This window comes from Apium graveolens, chromosome 5 (assembly GCF_009905375.1).
Source record: "Apium graveolens cultivar Ventura chromosome 5, ASM990537v1, whole genome shotgun sequence".
Taxonomy (NCBI): Eukaryota; Viridiplantae; Streptophyta; class Magnoliopsida; order Apiales; family Apiaceae; genus Apium; species Apium graveolens.
Window position 1 is genome coordinate 161385333 of NC_133651.1, and position 17570 is coordinate 161402902.

Sequence of the window (17570 nt, forward strand, 5' to 3'; positions counted from 1 at the left end):
AAAATTTAAACATTAAATTTTTTTTAGACAAAAAAATAAAAAAATTTAGGCAACCACATTTTATTATTGTATTTTATTATTGTAGTGTGTGCCGAGCCCAATCCCCAATCAAAAAAATTGGATGGGACTGATAAAATTGCATTGGGACGTGTGTTAAGCAACTATGTAGTGGACTCGTAGTTGATCATACTCCGAGCTTTAGTTCCAACAAAATCAGGAACTGGGATAGAAGTACTTCAGCTCAAACTCAAGTATCACCTTCCATATTATACATGAGACAGTATATAGCAGACTGTGCCCAACATTAACAACCTTATAATAACTGTCCACCCCTATATAAAAAAATTTAGTACAGTATGTGGTTGAAGTTTCCGACATCAAAAACTTTATATAAGATCAGAAAACTTGTTTATGGTATGAAAAAAGTGGTACTTCATATCTACGGTCTTGGGTAAGGAGTCACTGAGGTTTTTGGTTCACCACTTCAGGCCGTTTGAGTGGCCATGTCCCTTTAACTGAACATCCTTCTGATCAATTCTTGCCTTGTCCTTTGGGTTTTGAATTTTCTCAAGAGCTGTAACAACCTCATCCATGCTTGGTCTCAACTTGGAATCCATGTTTAGGCAATCAAGTGCAATATTTGCTGCTTGCAGGGCCCGGCCTAGGGAATACTGGCCTTCAAGTCGGGCATCAAGGACTCGGAAAATTCGACGTTTGCTGTTCAAGCAAGGTTTTGCCCAGTCGACAAGGTTGTGTTCTCCATTAGGCCGGTTTTTGTCTATGGCTTTCTTCCCAGATAGTATTTCTAAAAGAACCACACCAAAACTGTATACATCACTCTTGGTGGTTAAGTGACCTTCCCATTTAAAGCAAAATTGTCATTAGAAAAATCGTTTGGGATGTGTAAATCCAACTAAAAAACTGGTTAAATAATAGAACAGCTTCAGTGACGAGCAAATTTTGGAGCACAAATTTCTCTAAAAAGGAAATTAACCAAGCAGTTCCTCCTATTACTTAGTTTGCCAGTACTAAATCAATGTTATCTTCAAACATTAACTTAACCTAGAAAGCTATATTTTCTGAAATCTAAAATCAACTGTTTCATGAAATACCCATTTGCTATACGGATCAAACATGCAATTCTTTTTCTTTCTTTTTTCTTTTTTTTAATAGCGATCGATCATGCATATTATACGAGTAGACATTAACACAAACAAACATTCAAGTCTAAAGAAAAGCATCACATATTAATTCAAATAAAAAAAACTTGGTACTATTAAGAAACTTTTGCTTTTTTATACAAATAGCAGGGATGCAACTTTCAGGTGACTAAAGAATATAAAATGATAATACTGTACAACGAACAACAGAAAGAAACCATATGCCACTTAAAATTATACACGGCGTCACTTAAAGACATAGGAAGGGCAAAGAAGTAATTACAACTTGATGGGTAGTATGGTAATTGCAGGAAGGAAAATCCAGCTTAGATAAAAGAGAGAAATGGCCCTTTTAATCACAATTTGAAGTTAAAATGCCCAAAATATCACTATCCAAAAAAATGGCCCTTCCTATCACATAGAAATGTACTATTTAATTACGTTTCTAAAAAAAAATTGAAACCATACTTCTCTTACCGGGCTGGGCCTTGATCTGTAAACATGGTGATAAAATGTTCTGTTAAAAACGCAAGCTTCACTTGCATTTCCATATTATTTTAATTTTTCATGTTGCTGGTAACGCATGTATAACTTGCGTTTTCGGTAAAAAAAATTTATATGTTTTAAGTTTTGAGGAGAAACGCATTACTGAGATGCGTTTTTAGAAAACACAAAACAAACCAGCGTTTTTATGTGATAGTTTAGCCCATTTGCTCAAATTGTGATATTTTCGACCATTTTAGTTAAAATTGTGATAGAAAGGGCCATAGGGATGAGTGTGAAGGTTATCGAGAGTTTTATTTTGTAAACCCTAGTGGTTGTAGGAGTTACCAGGTAGCTCGAAAAGCCTGGGAAGGTTTCTAATGCTATTGTTTTTTTTTTGTAATTCAGAGTTTAATTTTGTATTGGTCCACAAGAAATTGTACTGTTATGTTGCTTTGTGTTTTCTTATCTCTAGTAATCAGCATGTAGTCGAGTTATTCCATACCAAATCTGGTATCAGAGCTGTCAATCATGGCTCCTCAATCGGAAACACGACAAGCCCAACGTATAGATTAAGTGTAAGAAGTAGTGACATTCAAGCAGAAGTCTGGATGCTTGGTATATCTACATAGAGAGAGGCCTTTATTTTAGATTCGATGAAAAATCGATGGCGGGACACCGATGTAAAAACAGGGAGTTCAGTGTGTTAATTACACGAGAGGAGGAAGATCGAGGGGGAACGGTAACCAGCAACCTGATGACGAAGCTATAATCAACCCAGAAGTATCATTGAACTCGGTAATTGGGTTGTCATCACCAAAAACCATGAAACTTAGGCAGATTGGGGGAAAACCAGTAGTAGGAATGACTGATCCCGGCATAATTTCGTATCCCTGGAAATTGTGGATAAATTGGGACTTCCGGTGATACATACCAAGGATTTTGGGGTCTTGTTAGGGTTAGGGAATGGAGAGGTTGTAAAGGGGAATGGCGAGTGTCGAAATGTGTTGTTACAATTGGGGGACTTGGATGTTATCGAAGACATCTTGCCAGAAATTCTGACATTTTTCTTGGCATACAGTGGTTGGAGAAATTGGGGTCTGTTACCACTAACTAGAAGTCTTAACAAATGAAATTCAAGGTGGGGCAAAGGACAGTGGTACAAGGAGATCCATCATTGGCTCATTCAAAAATTTCACTCAAGTCTATGTTATAGACAATTCACAAAGAAAAGTGGGGGAACCTTGATAGAACTTAGTCAAGTGGAGGTGACAAAAAGGGAACAGGACCAGCCAACATTACCCAAACTTTTGCAAGATGTTAGCCGATATGAGAAGGTTTTTCAGACCCCTGAAGGCCTACCCCCATACCGAGGCCATGAGCATGCCATCATAATGAAAGAGGTTAGCAATCCAGTAAGTGTTCGGCCCTATCGCTACCCTCAATTATAAAAAGATGAAATCGAGAAGTTGGTAAGAGAGATGGTAGCAGCAAAAATTATTCAGCCCTCAACTAGCCCCTATTGGAGTCAGGTACTACTTTTAAAAAGAAAGACGGCTCAGGAGGTTTTGTGTGGACTACCACGCACTTAATAAAGAAACCGTTCCGGATAAATATCTGATTCCCGTCATCGATGAGCTATTAGATGAATTGCACGTGGCAACGGTTTTTAGCAAAAACTTGACTTAAAAGCCAGCTACCACCCGATTCAGGTATGTGATGAGGATGTCGACAAAACGGCTTTTAGAACACACGAAGGGCACTATGAGTTTGTAGTAGTGCCCTTCGGTCAACGCCCCTTTAACCTTCCAATCCCTCATGAACGAGGTTTTCAAACCATATCTTATTATGTTTGTACTTGTGTTTTTCGACGATATATTGATTTATAGCAGTTCCAAGGACAACCACACTGCCCATGTTGCTTTGGTACTACAGGTCCTGCAAGACAACAGTTTGGTTGCAAATTTCTAAAAATGTGCTTTCGGGATGGAGAAAATTGATTATTTGGGTCAGGTTATTTCGGCTGAGGGTGTGGCAGCTGATGTACACAAGCTCCAAGCCATGATTGACTAGGCTGAACCTGCAAATCTCCGGAGTTCCGAGTATTCTTAGGCCTAACGGGTTATTATCGGAAATTTATAGCCCGTTATGCCCAAATAGCACAGCCCCTTACAGATCAACTCAAAAAAATTCAGATTGGGTGGTCGGTGGAAGCTACTCGAGCCTTTGATAACCTCAAACAGGCCATGGTTACTGCCTTGGTGTTGGAGATACCCTTCACTTCCATTCATGCTAGAAGCAGATGCATCTGAATTTGGGGTGGGGACGGGGGCGGTGTTAATGTAAGTAGGTCGGTCATCCCGTGGCATTTTTTTAGCAAATTTGGGGTCCTCAGGCATGGCAAAAGTCCATATACGAGAAGGAGCTCATTACCATCTGTCTTACCGTGCTCAAATGGAAACATTACGTGCTAGGGTGGCATATACGTATACATCCTGACCAACAAAGTCTTGAATATAACATGCAGTAGAGGGATACTGGGTCCAACTATCAAAACTGGGTGAGCAAGTTAATGGCATTTGATTTCGAAATCCTGTATAAGGCATGCTCTGTGAATAAAGTAGCTGATGCCCTTTCTACTAAGGAAATAATGTTGTCAACAATGTTGACTTCCAGAGTCATTGACTGGACAGACATGTTCGAAGAAATGGAAAGAGATGAGTTCTTCACTCGCCTCAAAAAAGAAGTCGGTGACAATAAGGGAGACATGACACTTTTCTGTCTCTGGGAATAGGCTGCTGTACAAGGAGAGAATAGTAATTCCTAGAAATTAAAATTCATTCCAGCTCTTTTAAAGGAATACCATGATTCCACGGTTGGAGGGCATTCAGAGGAGCTCAAGACTTATTTGAGGATGGCAGGGGACTGGTTTTGGCAAGGATTGAGGGCTGATGTCGCAAGTTACTTCCGAGAATGTGCAATATGCGAACAAAATAAGGTCTTCAATCAAAGCCCTGCAGGACTCCTACAGCCCATTCCTTTACCAGCCCAAAGTTTAGGATCAAGTCACCGTGCACTTCGTGAAGGGGTTACCCAAATCACAGGGATTCAACACTATTCTGGTCGTGATGGACCGTTTATCAAAATAGAACCATTTCATTTTACTTAAATATCTTTTTTCAGCTCAAAAAGTGGCCAAGGTGTTTAAAGAGGAAGTGTGTGAGGCTACATGACTTCCCGATTTCCATAATCTAGAATTGAGATAAGGGGTTTATATGTTTGTTTTGGTAAGAACTGTTTCGATTGCAAGGTACAACGTTAAAACGTAGTTCAACTTACCATCCGCAGACGGATGGCCAATCTGAAGTTGTCAACAAGTGTTTGGAGACCTATCTCCGCAGTTTTGCATCTGGACAACCAAAAACGTGGGCAAGATGGATTAGCCAGGCAGAATTCTGGTCAAATACATCTCCTCATTCATCAATCAAGATCACACCGTTCCAAGCTTATACGGTCGTGCACCCCCTCATTTGCTTCGATTAGGGGTGGGGCAAACACCGATAGGCACCCTTGAAGAAACTTTGTAGGAAAGGGATGCAATGCTAGACGAACTTCGGTTCATCTGTTACGAGCCTAGCAAATCATGAAGGCTTCTGCAGATAATCTTCGACGAGAAGTCCAGTTTCAGGTGGGGAGCGAGCCTATCTTAAGATACAACCGTATAGGGAGAGATCTTTGGCCACTTGTCCCAATAAAAAAACTGCATTTCTATTGGCCGCTTATGGTGCTTGAACGAATCGGACAGATAGCCTACAAGTTGGACCTGCCACCCACTAGCAAAATCCATCATGTCTTCCATGTTTCACAGTTAAAGAAAGTGGTAGGCACCACACCAGTTGTACCTACTCTGCCCCCGCAGCTCAGTTCAGACTTAAAATTGTTGGTTGAACCCGAGATGTTACTGGATGCGCGCAGTCCAATGGTAGGAAACACAGCTCACATAGGAGTTCTTGTCAAATGGGTCAATATGCCACTATTTGAGGCCACCTGGGAGAGGGCAGAAGTCATTGATGAACAATTTCCTGAATTCCACCTTGTCCTTGAGGACAAGGTGAAAGTCCTGGTGCAGGGTAATGCAACGAACAACAAAAAGAAACCATATGCCACTTAAACTTATACATGGCGTCGTTTAAAGATATAGGAAGGGCGAAGGAGTAATTACAACTTGATGGGTAGTATGGTAATTGCAGAAAGGAAAGAACAGCTTAGATAAAAAAGGGGAAAATGAGTGTGAAGGTTATCGAGAGTTTCATTTTGTGAATCCTAGTGGTTGGAGGAGTTACCAGGCGGCTCGAAGAGCCTGGGAAGGTTTCTACTGCTATTGTTTCTTTGTAATTCAGAGTTTAATTTCGTTCGGTCCAGCTGAAATTATACTGTTATACTTCTTTGTCGTTTCTTATCTCTAGTAATCAGCTTATAGTCGAGTTATTTCATACCATACTGCTCCTGAGGATGACCTCAGGAAAATAACTTGAGGTAGGTGCATTTTAGTGTATAAAACCATATGGCTAAATTTGAGGTTTCTGTACAAGATGTGTATTTACAAGTCTACCCCTGTAATTTTATACCAAGAAATGTTATAATCTCAGGTACTAACCTAGGGTCAGCCTCTGGTCCATTATTCTCATATTTAATATAGAAAACGAGTTTATTCTTCACAAGAAATTTGAATATACCTGTTGATAGATATTCTGGGGCAGCATACCCATAGGTCCCCATAACCCTGGTTGAAACATGGCTTTTGTCACCAGTTGGTCCATCTCTAGCCAACCCAAAATCAGAAAGTTTTGCATTGAATTTCTGTTATATTAATGAACCGAAAATAGAAATTTACCGATCAATTCAAACTTTTACAAGTGCTCAATAAAATATTTTTCAGGAAAGAAACACAAAAGTATATACCGAGTCCAGTAAGATGTTAGAGGTCTTGAAGTCCCTATATATAACTTGGTTATCAACACCATGAAGAAAGGCTAATCCCCTTGCTGCACCAAGGGCGACTTTCATTCGTACACCCCAAGAAAGTGGCTGAAAGTGTGACCCTCCTGTTCCGCAAGCAATTTAATATGTAAATAAATATGCATATATAAATAGAAGGAATAGTCTATGAAGAGTCCTATTAATTTATTTGATAAACTTGATGAGCAATATCATTTTCTCCAAGTCTAGTTTTTAAAATAATAAGCACAAAATCATAGAGGGGTCTGTTTGTCATTGTAAGTAGATACGAAAAAACTCACTCCTGAAGAGATGATTTTCCATGCTTCCCTTTGGCATAAATTCGTATACCAAGAGTCTGTGATCATCCTCTAAGCAATAACCAATTAATTTTACAAGATTAGGATGGCTAAGCTGCCCAAGATAGTTGATTTCTGCCTGTACATCCAAGGACATGATGGAAATTAACTACTATAGCCCAAATTGCAAACTTTGTATTTAGCATTAAAATAACAGAGAAAAAGTGTACCAGCTTCAGCTTACCAGCCATTCCTTGTGCCCCTGCAACCCTTCTTGGTTAAGCCTCTTGACAGCTATGACAATCCCAGTACCGGGCTTCGATGCTGCAAGTGACTGTTCATCAATCCATCCTTTAAAGACAGAACCAAAGCCACCTTCTCCCAGTACACTGTCCGGGCGGAAGTTTCTAGTTGAATTCCTTAATTCACTAAAAGTGAAGCTCTTTAAATTGGGAGACTCTAGGATTTCACCTTCACTACGTGGAGTTGCAGGTATGGATGTTGATGAACCCTTGCTATAGGAGTTACTAATATCATGTGTATCTCTGCTTACATATTTAGAATCCTCGCCTGCATAATATCCACTACTAATTGTAAACAAACACACAACTGCAGAAATTTCGGTAACACTTTATCAATGCAACAAGAGTCTACTATAGGCACAGAACACGCTGCATATATAGAGAGAATATAATTTCACTGATACTTTTTTACAAAATTACTTTCACCTTCATGTATACGTAAAATATTTAGGGGTTTTCTGTCACCAATAAAAACTAGAATCGGTAATCGGTACACTACATCTTAGAGGAATAGCTAGTTGAACATGCAATTTTATGAATGATCTGCATGTAGAATGTACAATACATAGATTTCTTCGATCATAAACATACTAAGTAATCATGGGATTTCATTCAAGCCTTAATTTGTTGATCCATACCTTCAGGGAGTAAGTGTACACAAATATGTAAGTACGCATGCTCAGGAAAATTTTTACAGCAGTAAATGTATATAGCATAGACTTCTACCATATATTAATAAAGGATTCATGAAAAGGTGTTCATTGCCTCAAGACTGAGAGAAAAGCATCAAAGGTTCTACTAACGGGTAACGAAAATCACAAGAGAAATCTCTGGAAAACTGGAAAACCAAGTGACAATGTATTAAGTTCTTATTTTTATCTATGTTCCTTTCTGAGCCATTGTTATCAGCGTAGCTTAAGCGAAGCGCACCTGTTGGGCTTCGCTTATAAAAAGCCCAGAGTAAATTCAAAAGCCCTGCTTAAGCGGGCTTTTTGATGACGTGAGAAGCGCATATAAGCATTGAAAAAGCGGGCTTTTGTTTAGATGAGTACTTTTTATTAGATCTGATATAACTTATACAGTTGGACTAGTCTTTAACTTACTGGGCCTTTTTAAATCCTATTATAAAAGAAAATTGTTACAGCTACTAACACTTCAGGAACAAGTGTGTCTCAAGCCAAAGAAACTCAAGAACAAGATGACATATCAGCTGACATCAACATGGTGAAATGTGGCTGACTGTGGTCCAGCCTGTGTGTTTGCCAGCTCAGCAGTTAGTTAGAGAATGTGATAGCTTAGTCTGTAGTCTAGTAATATATATAATTGAGTAGGAGCATTGTAACAGAATTAAGATGATTACATACTGTATCTAGTTGGTTTCTCTTTCTTACTTCTTAAGTCATCTTCATCTCTTTCTCTAGCTTACATTCTTTACTCCATTAATGGAGTTTCATTTACAAAACTGACAAAAATATTATATCAAAACCAAAAAAAGAAATCGACAAGCTCAACAAAAATTGAATAATCTTGTCTTTGTCAAATATAACGGAGCTTTGAGGCGTCATTATGAACTCCGAGACACCATTGATCCTATATTGTTAAATGATATTGATGGAAGTAATGAATGACTAACCGAAAGGCTTAGAGGAGAATATGAGAATGACTACGTATTCAATGAAGAAGATGAATTAACATATAATGATGTTTATAATGCTTCTCGTGTTCGGGAGCCACTATATAGATCAAGGTCACAATTACGAGCGAAAAATGCAAACGGGAATTCCGGATCTTCTAGGCATCTAATTGACGAGATCGAGAATTAGGATGTTTAATATGAGAATGAAGAAGAGGATTGAGTTTGTGCAGAATACGAGTCTCTATCTTAGTTCTGATAAAGGGTGGGAGTATTTGGGCGAGGAAGAAGATCTTGATGGACAAACTTAAATTTTATCCCCTTGATATCTTTTAGTAGTACGAAACGTTGATCTAGTTCAATCTTTTAAGGCATGAATTATTAATAGTATACCCATTGTTTACACGTATCTTAAATTCTTAATATATGTACAACCATATATATAAATATATTATTTTAAATAGTGCGCTTTTTTTACAAAAGCCTGCGCTTCGCTTTGCGCTCTTCGCTTAAGCTATAAGAGACCCCTCGCGCTTCTCTGCGCATTTTTCCTTTAATAACACTATTCTGAGCTATTAAAGTTAGTAATCAGTCTAATTTCAGTTATAGGAAAACAATGAAAATCTGTGTAGTTGCTTACTTCCCTGCATGGGCTATCCCCATATATATACAAAATGTTACATAAATGTCAAGTTGTTTAATTTTGAGAATTATTAGTGACACTTCTGAGAATAAAGATGCATAATATTTGTTATCCAATAACTTCCGTGATGCCTCTCCACCTTTACGAGTAAAGGTTAAATGGAGAACATCTCACCCTCCCTAATTCCAAACCGTCACTGCGTATCTTTGATTAAGTTTGGCAATGAACAAGGACCAAAACGAAAACCAACATAATTACAAACACATGAAATAATTACTGAAATTAAGTCAGCAAGCAATCTTTCTGTTTAGCTACACTTCATTACCGAACTACAACAAACCAAACTAAATATAGCAACAAGATAATGTACTCTTTATAATGAGAATAAGGATCCTGAGATAGACCATAGACCATAGACCTCAGGAAACTTCCCTAAGGTAGTGATTGATTTGTGTGCATTATATTAAGTATCTAATCATTCACTTTCCTCATTTAAAACAAAACACAAAGATGGCAAGTATATAATTGAAAATAAATATCTAGATTTATTAATTTACATGATTTTCTTATGATCTCGGAAAAACTATCTCAGGGACCTCAGAATCCTTTTTCTCATTTATTGTAGGCCAACTTACAAATAACTAAGGATACAAAAAACAAAGAAGAAACCAATAAACTCAAAGTTTATCAATAATTTAAGCAAGTGATAACTCAAGTGGTTAAAAGTTTATATCTTAAATTTGACCCTCGCCCACACCCCAGAATCATTTGTAAGGATATAAGTCAAATTTGTTAAAAAGAAAAAAGCAAGTCTTGAAATATATTTAAGGTTTATACAGATCTTACCAAGATGAAATTGACTATAGATCCTAAGTTGAGTACTATAACCAACCACCCGCAAAGACATTCAAAAGATCACAAAAGCTGATGTTAAATATGCGCTCCCAGATAAGAATCTAGCTTTGAGAAACCCGGATAAACATTAAACCTAATAAACAAGTAAACAGTTGGATTTTATTGTGAAACCCGTGATTTGTTTTTGTTTTGACTCTTTATTTAAAAATTTAATGAGGGAGGATTAAAATATTGCTCTGAGAGACTCTTAGTGCCTCCTCATATTACTAAGAGTCGTCCTTCCCTCATTTATAAAGAACCTCCTCTAACTCTTAACTCTTAAGTTATAGTTTATAATACTCCCTCTGTCCCAACTATTTTTATACAAATTGTTTGGGTACGGAGGACAAGAAACATATTAAAATAATATTACTTTTGATAAGGTAGTGGGATGAAAGAGAAGAAAAAAAAATGTAATTTAGTGAGAAAATGTATAAAGTTGGATAAAATGGTGAGACCAATTAATATTTATTGAATAAAGTAGGTGTAGTGGGAGAAAATAGTGGATGTAGTTAAATTTTATATAATTAAAATTTTACTATTTTGGGTAAGTTTTGAAATTATAGAATTGAACGAGACATCTCAAAAAGGAAAGTGTATAAATATAAATGAGACAAGGGAAGTAATAAATTAATAGAAGAAATATCTGTATCTCTCCACTTCTACTTACACTCTTATTTATAATAACAAATAGTTATAATAATTAAAAATTATATAAGGAGTATTGTTGGAAATAGGTACACACAAAATTACGAGGGAGCCGAATTATTTACTTTATTTAGGGAGTGAACTAAGATGCTCCTAGCTCACCAAACCGGTCCTTTTTTGTTTTCTATATGGTTGCAAACTTGGTCAATAACGGGTTGGGAAAAGTTGGGTAAAGCGGAAGCAGCTGGGACGAAGAAATGTAAAGGGTTAACTTGGATCGTATAGAAGAGGTTGAGTTTAAGTCTTGATGGTGGTGTTGGAATGCTGACAGGAGGGATCAGTAAGTATGTTCTAATTTTGGTTATTAGAATTGATGGCTACAAGTTAGAAAGTTAACCGGATTTGGTAAAGGTCAACCCCATTCGCTGAGGCTATAATTACAATATAATTACAAACTTAGGAAAGTAAGTAACGAAGCTAAATTAGCAACAAAAAAAAACCACCTGTTTGTTTAGCAACACATAATTAAACATCTAACAGGAGGCTTAAGGGGTTACCTCTATGAAAGTGAGTATCGATCTTGATTTGAGTACTCCAGCAAACCCCCATGAAAATCAAGAATCAAAAACCTTGATAATTCATATATGGTCGGTCTCCTAACTTTAAGAAACCCCCCGCTAATAAACCTCAAAGCAACTGGGATGTGATGTGAAAACTGTTACTTAATATTTTTAAAGAAAAGGGTAAGCTGTTAGCTGCCGCTGAAACTTGGGTGTGACTGAAAAAATGGTGGTGGTTTTGGAGCTGACAGGAATAGGGGGAGGACTCAGTTGACTAGCCTTTCCTTTGTCCTTTACCTGCCTCTCCGATAAGATAACTGTCACAATACTCCCGGAAGGCATGCCTATAAATATGTTTTTTGTCAAATATAATAAAATTTAATAAATAATTATTATACTAATATACAGTTAATTTGAATATAAAATTAAAGTTAGTTAACACTAACAACCAAATACCATCATAATACTCATTTAAATTAGTAATTTTTTAAATATTAAAATATACTAGCTTTACAACCCGTGCGATGCACGGGTCTTCATTAATATTTTTATATTATTTAAAATTATAATAAAAAAATTTTGGATCATTACCTTATTAGTATATTTATAAATAATAATATAAATATTTGTTGTTGGCAGGATTCGAACCTGAATCTTGGGTAGTGTATAAATAATAATATAAATGTTTGTTGTTCGTGGGGTTCGAACTTGAGAGTTTTAGTATTGTATAAATAATAATATAAATATTTGTCGTTGGCGGGGTTCGAACATGGGAGCTTGAGTAGTGTATATTCTTTTAGTATTGAATCGAACGATCCTTATCACTTAATTAAAAAGATTCGACGGTCATAAATGGGGATAACCAAACCAACAAAAAAAAGCATACAAAATTATACCCCATTCCGGTTATTATAGTATAATATAGATGTAAATATTTTAAAATTATATTTGTTATTTCAGGATATTTCTAATATTAAAATAATTATTAAAAAATAAAAAAAATTAGTAAAAAGGCATGCCGAATCATGAAAAGGCATGTCTAGCTAAATGACGTCATGGCATGACCATGTTGGCATGCCCGTGCCGGTGTGACATGCACCCTACTCTCTGAACTTCACTATTCTGTTTCCGTCCTCAATTATTTTATTTTAGGATAATTTCCAATTTTGCCAAAAACTTTGCTCCAATTTTCACTTTTTTTGTGTTACGGCCAAAACGTCAAATGATTTTTATTAATTTAACTAGTTTTATAATTTGTGCACATGTATTTATTAATATTTTTTATATTATTTAAAAATTATAATAAATTTCTTTTAGTTAATATTAAACAGTATATAATTGATGAGATTTGGACCATTAATCTTATTTGTACATTTATAAATATTAATATTTGTTATTGACGGGATTCGAACATGAAATTTGGATAACAAATAAATAATAATATAAGTATTTGTTATTGACGAGGTTCACACCAGAGAGTTTGAGTATTGTAAAATAATAGTATGAATATTAGTTGTTGGCGGGATTCGAACTTAGAAACTTGAAACTTGAGTAGAGCGCATTATTTTAGTATTTGAATCTAACGGTCATGATCACTTAATTAAAAAGATTTGACGATCATACATGGGGATAAACCAACCAAAAAAAGAGCATACTAAAATATATCTAATTCTAATTATTATAGTATAGTATAGATGAGCTAGTACCTCCGTTCATTCGAACTCAAGCATGTTCAGGGCCCTTTTGGGGTTTCTTAACAAATATAACTTATGACTTAAATTAAAAAGTATCGTAAAAGTGATATTAACATCGTAACTTATAAGTTATTTAGGTGTTCGGATATGTTCTAAACATAAGTTAGTTACAAGTTGATAATGTGTTTGAAAATCATAATTAATAAATTATAATTTTTTTTGAAACAAAACAAAATATAATATAAATTAAAAATTACATAAATTAATAATTTTAATAAATGAATATAACATAAAATAGATATTTTTTTAAAAAAAAAAAGATTAATGACCTCGAGATATAACTATATAATACACTATTTATCCCAGCAAAAAATAAAGTTATAATATTGATAATTGATCCAGGCTAAAAAGACAAAACTACGTATAATTAGTTGGATTTAGTTTGGTTTGTATAATGAGACTAAAAATTATAATTTATATTATTCATCGGGGTTAAAAAATATACTATTAAAACCGATTATAACAAAACTGAAATTAAAAGATAACTAACTATCATTTAAAAAATTTAAATGAACAAATTTTATATCTAAAAAATAAGAGAGACAAGGAATGGGAACGAGAATGAAAAGCGGAAAGTACCTACTTTTTAACATTCTACACATGTCATATGTTATAAATATGAATGTTCTGAAATTTTGCCGAACACTCCATGAAAATCTCGATTAACTTCTAAGACAAATGGAATCTCTTTTAAAAGGAACCAAACATGTACTTAATTACTTCCTAATCCATTCGATATCTTATAAACATCGAAACATCTAATTAGCAACATTTTCATTTTCTCTGACATCCTGATATATGAATCTTTGCACTAACCATACGCTACATTATCACTTCATAAGGAAAGATTATCAAAAAAACAAAGTTCTCTCCATATATGTGAGAGTCTAGGTTTTTCTCTCCACTTTTTGATACATTCACTAGAACTTGAAGGTGTGTGAGTCGGTGTTAGCTATGTGAAGATATCAAGATCTCAATTCTCAAATGGCGACAATAGATTTAGAGGAGGAAGAAAATATAGCGGTGGTGTTTAGAGGAGATGATAAGGAAGAAGTAAACGAATATGACTTGTTCCTGGTAGGAAAATTCCTCACTGAGAAGAACATTAATGTTCAAGCGATGAGATCAACACTAGATGACATCTGGAAGCCATCCATGAGGATCAATATCAAGGAGCTTGAATCTAGAATCTATTTATTTCAGTTTTACCACAAGTAGGATCTGCAATGGGTTCTTAAATGGGGTCCACGGTCGTTCGATAACGCAATGCTTGTTGCAGATACTATCCCTCAAGGAGAGGATCCAACAAAAGTTCCTTTGTGGTACCTAAATATTTAGATTCAAATACATGACTTACCAGCGGGTCTCATGTCATAATCATTGGAAAGCAACTGGGAGATTTCTTTTGTGAATTCGTAGAGTACGATCACAAGAACAATACGAGCATACAGAGGGAAAGCATAAGGATTAGAATCAAATTGGAAGTCAGGAAACCTTTTAAAAGGAGAAAGAAAATATGCGGAAAAAATGGATCAGATGTGATTGTTTCTTGCAAGTATGAGCGTTTGGGAGACTTTTTATTTTACTTGTCGTCTATTGTTAGAGAATTTTGGATAAAGGAGCTGATGGTAATGATAAAGAATGGGGAAACTGGTTATAAGCACCTCTGCGTAGGGCAGCCGGACAACCCAAGAGTAAGTGGTTACAAAAAGACAGTGATGCGAATCGGGAGGATTGGCAGGGACAACAACCCAACACAATTTGGGGGTGGTAGTTGCACAGAGAGGGGGACTTAACATAATCAAGGGAGTGAAAATAGGCTTGTGAACCAAAAATCACGGACTTAACAATTTTATCTGATAAGAAAACAAACAATTCTAATTTGGAGGGATTCATATCATATTCGAATCTTTTATAAGGGCCAGACGAAAATGAACTAGTTGGGCTTAATTTAAATGATAGGAAAATAATACGAGGTGTGCCTAACTCTTATAAAACCATGGATATTGAAGGAGGGATGATAACTAGAATTAGAATGCTAATGAGGATTATCTACAAGATGATGTTCTTTTTGGAAAAAATTTTGCATCAACTTCGACACCTGTTTTGGATAAGCTTGCTTGTAAGCTAGTCAGTCATAATAAATGTCTTCAGTTGGAACTGTTGAGGGTTGGGGAACCCTCGATCAGTTCGAGTACTGAAGGACTTGATCAAGTCTCGAAAACCTGATTTTCTGTTTTAATCTGAAACGTTTGTTAGATATATTTGTGATGTCATGTCTAATATGTTGTGTTTAGTTTCAGAAATTAATATCAGGACTTATCAAGACTTACTGGAAATCAGAACTTACTGAAGTCAGAACTTATATCAGAACTTAAGGCGTTATCCTTTTGTGTGCAAAGTTCTTCTCCAGTTAAACTATGTAATCCTTGATCCATCATTTCTTCCTGACACTTCTTAATCTTATCCATCAATTCTGGCCGAAAAGTGATCTCATACAATTTTCCTTTTCTTTCATTTGGCGCTCGAACTTCAATTTCCAGCTTCTCTAATTCTTTGGCGAGTTCCTCAGAAACTTTGATCGCATTCAACCTTTCCTTCCTGCTCAGGGCATCTGCCACTACATTAGCCTTGTCTGGGTGGTAATTAATGGAGCAATTGTAATCCTTAATCAGTTCTAGCCATCTCCGTTGTCTCATGTTTAGATCCTTCTGGGTGAATATATACTTTAAGCTTTTATGATTTGTATAAATCTCACATTTTTCTCCGTACAAGTAATATTTCCACAGCTTCAACGCGAACACGATCGCTGCTAATTCCAAATCATGCATTGGATACTTTTGCTCATGAGGCTTTAACTGTTTGGAGGCGTAAGCAATGACTTTATCATGTTGCATGAACACACAATCCAAACCTCTCAAGGAAGCGTCACTATAGATTACGAAGTTTCCTGTCTCATCTGGCAAAGCTAGTACTGGAGTTGTTACTAATCTCTTTTTCAACTCTTGGAAGCTTTCCTCACACTTCTCCGTCCAAATAAACTTCTCATTCTTCCTGGCCAGCTTGGTCAATGGAGTCGCAATCTTGGCAAAATCCTTTGAAAATCTTTGATAATAACTTGCTAACCCAAGAAAACTTCTAACTTATATTGGGGTCTTTGGTTGTTCCCACGTAGACACAGCCTCAATCTTTACGGGATCCACTTTAATTCCATCTTTTCCCACTACATGACCTAAGAATTGAACTTCAACCAACCAAAATTCGCACTTCGAAAACTTAGCGTACAATTGCTTTTCTCTTAGCCTTTGCAGAGTGATCCTCAGATGATCAGCATGATCTTCTCTAGTCTTCGAATAGATGAGGATGTCGTCAATTAATACAATCACAAACTTATCCAAGTACTTTTTATACACCCGGTTCATTAAATCCATGAAAGCAGCTGGTGCATTGGTCAATCCAAACGACATCACTAGGAACTCATAAGGTCCATATCTGGTTCTGAATGCAGTCTTTGGTATGTCTTCAGGCTTAATCTTTAACTGATGGTAGCCCGATCTCAAGTCAATATTCGAAAAATAGCACGCTCCCTTAAGTTGGTCAAACAGGTCATCTATCCTTGGCAGGGGATACTTATTCTTGATGGTCAACTAATTTAACTCCCGATAATCGATACACAGTCTCATACTTCCATCATTCTTCTTTATGAATAGTACTAGAGCACCCCACAGAGATACACTTGGCCTAATCACGCCTTTGTTCAATAATTCCTGGAGTTGCGTAGCTAGTTCTTTCATTTCTACTGGAGCCATGCGATAAGGAGCCTTTGAAACTGGTTCGGCTCCGGGAACTAAATCAATGGAAAAATCAATCTCACGATCTGGTGGCAATCCAGGCTATTCATCTGGAAATTCCCTTACTATTGGAATCTTGTCTAGATCAGGTACTTCTTTCTCCACGTCTACCGCATGTGCTAAGTAAGCTTCGCATCCTTGTCTTAACAATTTCTTTGTTTGTAGTATCGAGAGAAATTTCTTTTCTTGCCTTTGTCCTTGATAATTTACCTTAACATTATCCTCGGTAACCATCACAATCTTCTTTTTTTTAAAGTCGATATTTTCCTTATACTGGGACAACCAATCCATTCCTAAAATCACGTCGAACTCTCCTAGCTCAAAGGGTATTAGGTCAGCCGAAAA

General features: G+C 36.2%; 1 protein-coding gene across 4 annotated transcripts; it reads right to left on the minus strand.

The window, feature by feature from the left end:
- Positions 1-235: 235 nt before the first annotated feature.
- Positions 236-11935, minus strand: LOC141724605 (putative serine/threonine-protein kinase PBL10). 4 transcript variants are annotated; one of them, XM_074526817.1, is made up of 6 exons: positions 11618-11935; positions 7185-7510; positions 6944-7079; positions 6606-6748; positions 6380-6503; positions 236-856 (listed from the first exon to the last, which is right to left on the minus strand). In XM_074526817.1, exons 1-6 carry the CDS (start codon positions 11667-11669, stop codon positions 477-479), a joined length of 1161 nt encoding a protein of 386 aa, XP_074382918.1. In that variant the 5' UTR covers positions 11670-11935; the 3' UTR covers positions 236-476. The 4 variants fall into 4 exon arrangements, with proteins under 4 accessions (XP_074382918.1, XP_074382919.1, XP_074382917.1 ...); XM_074526818.1 differs by lacking the exon at positions 11618-11935 and adding an exon at positions 10365-10505 and having other exon boundaries at positions 236-805; XM_074526816.1 differs by lacking the exon at positions 11618-11935 and adding an exon at positions 10365-10502.
- Positions 11936-17570: the final 5635 nt, after the last annotated feature.

Bases quoted from the DNA above. Each gene is read 5' to 3' on its own strand.
- LOC141724605 (XM_074526816.1), bottom strand. From the start codon at position 10,425: ATGTCTTTGCGGGTGGTTGGTTATAGTACTCAACTTAGGATCTATAGT. The intron at 6,504-6,605 runs GTATATACTTTT...TTAATATAACAG, and splicing joins CTAACATCTTACTGGACTCG to AAATTCAATGCAAAACTTTC. The intron at 857-6,379 runs GTATATTCAAAT...TTAAATGGGAAG, and splicing joins CCCAGAATATCTATCAACAG to GTCACTTAACCACCAAGAGT.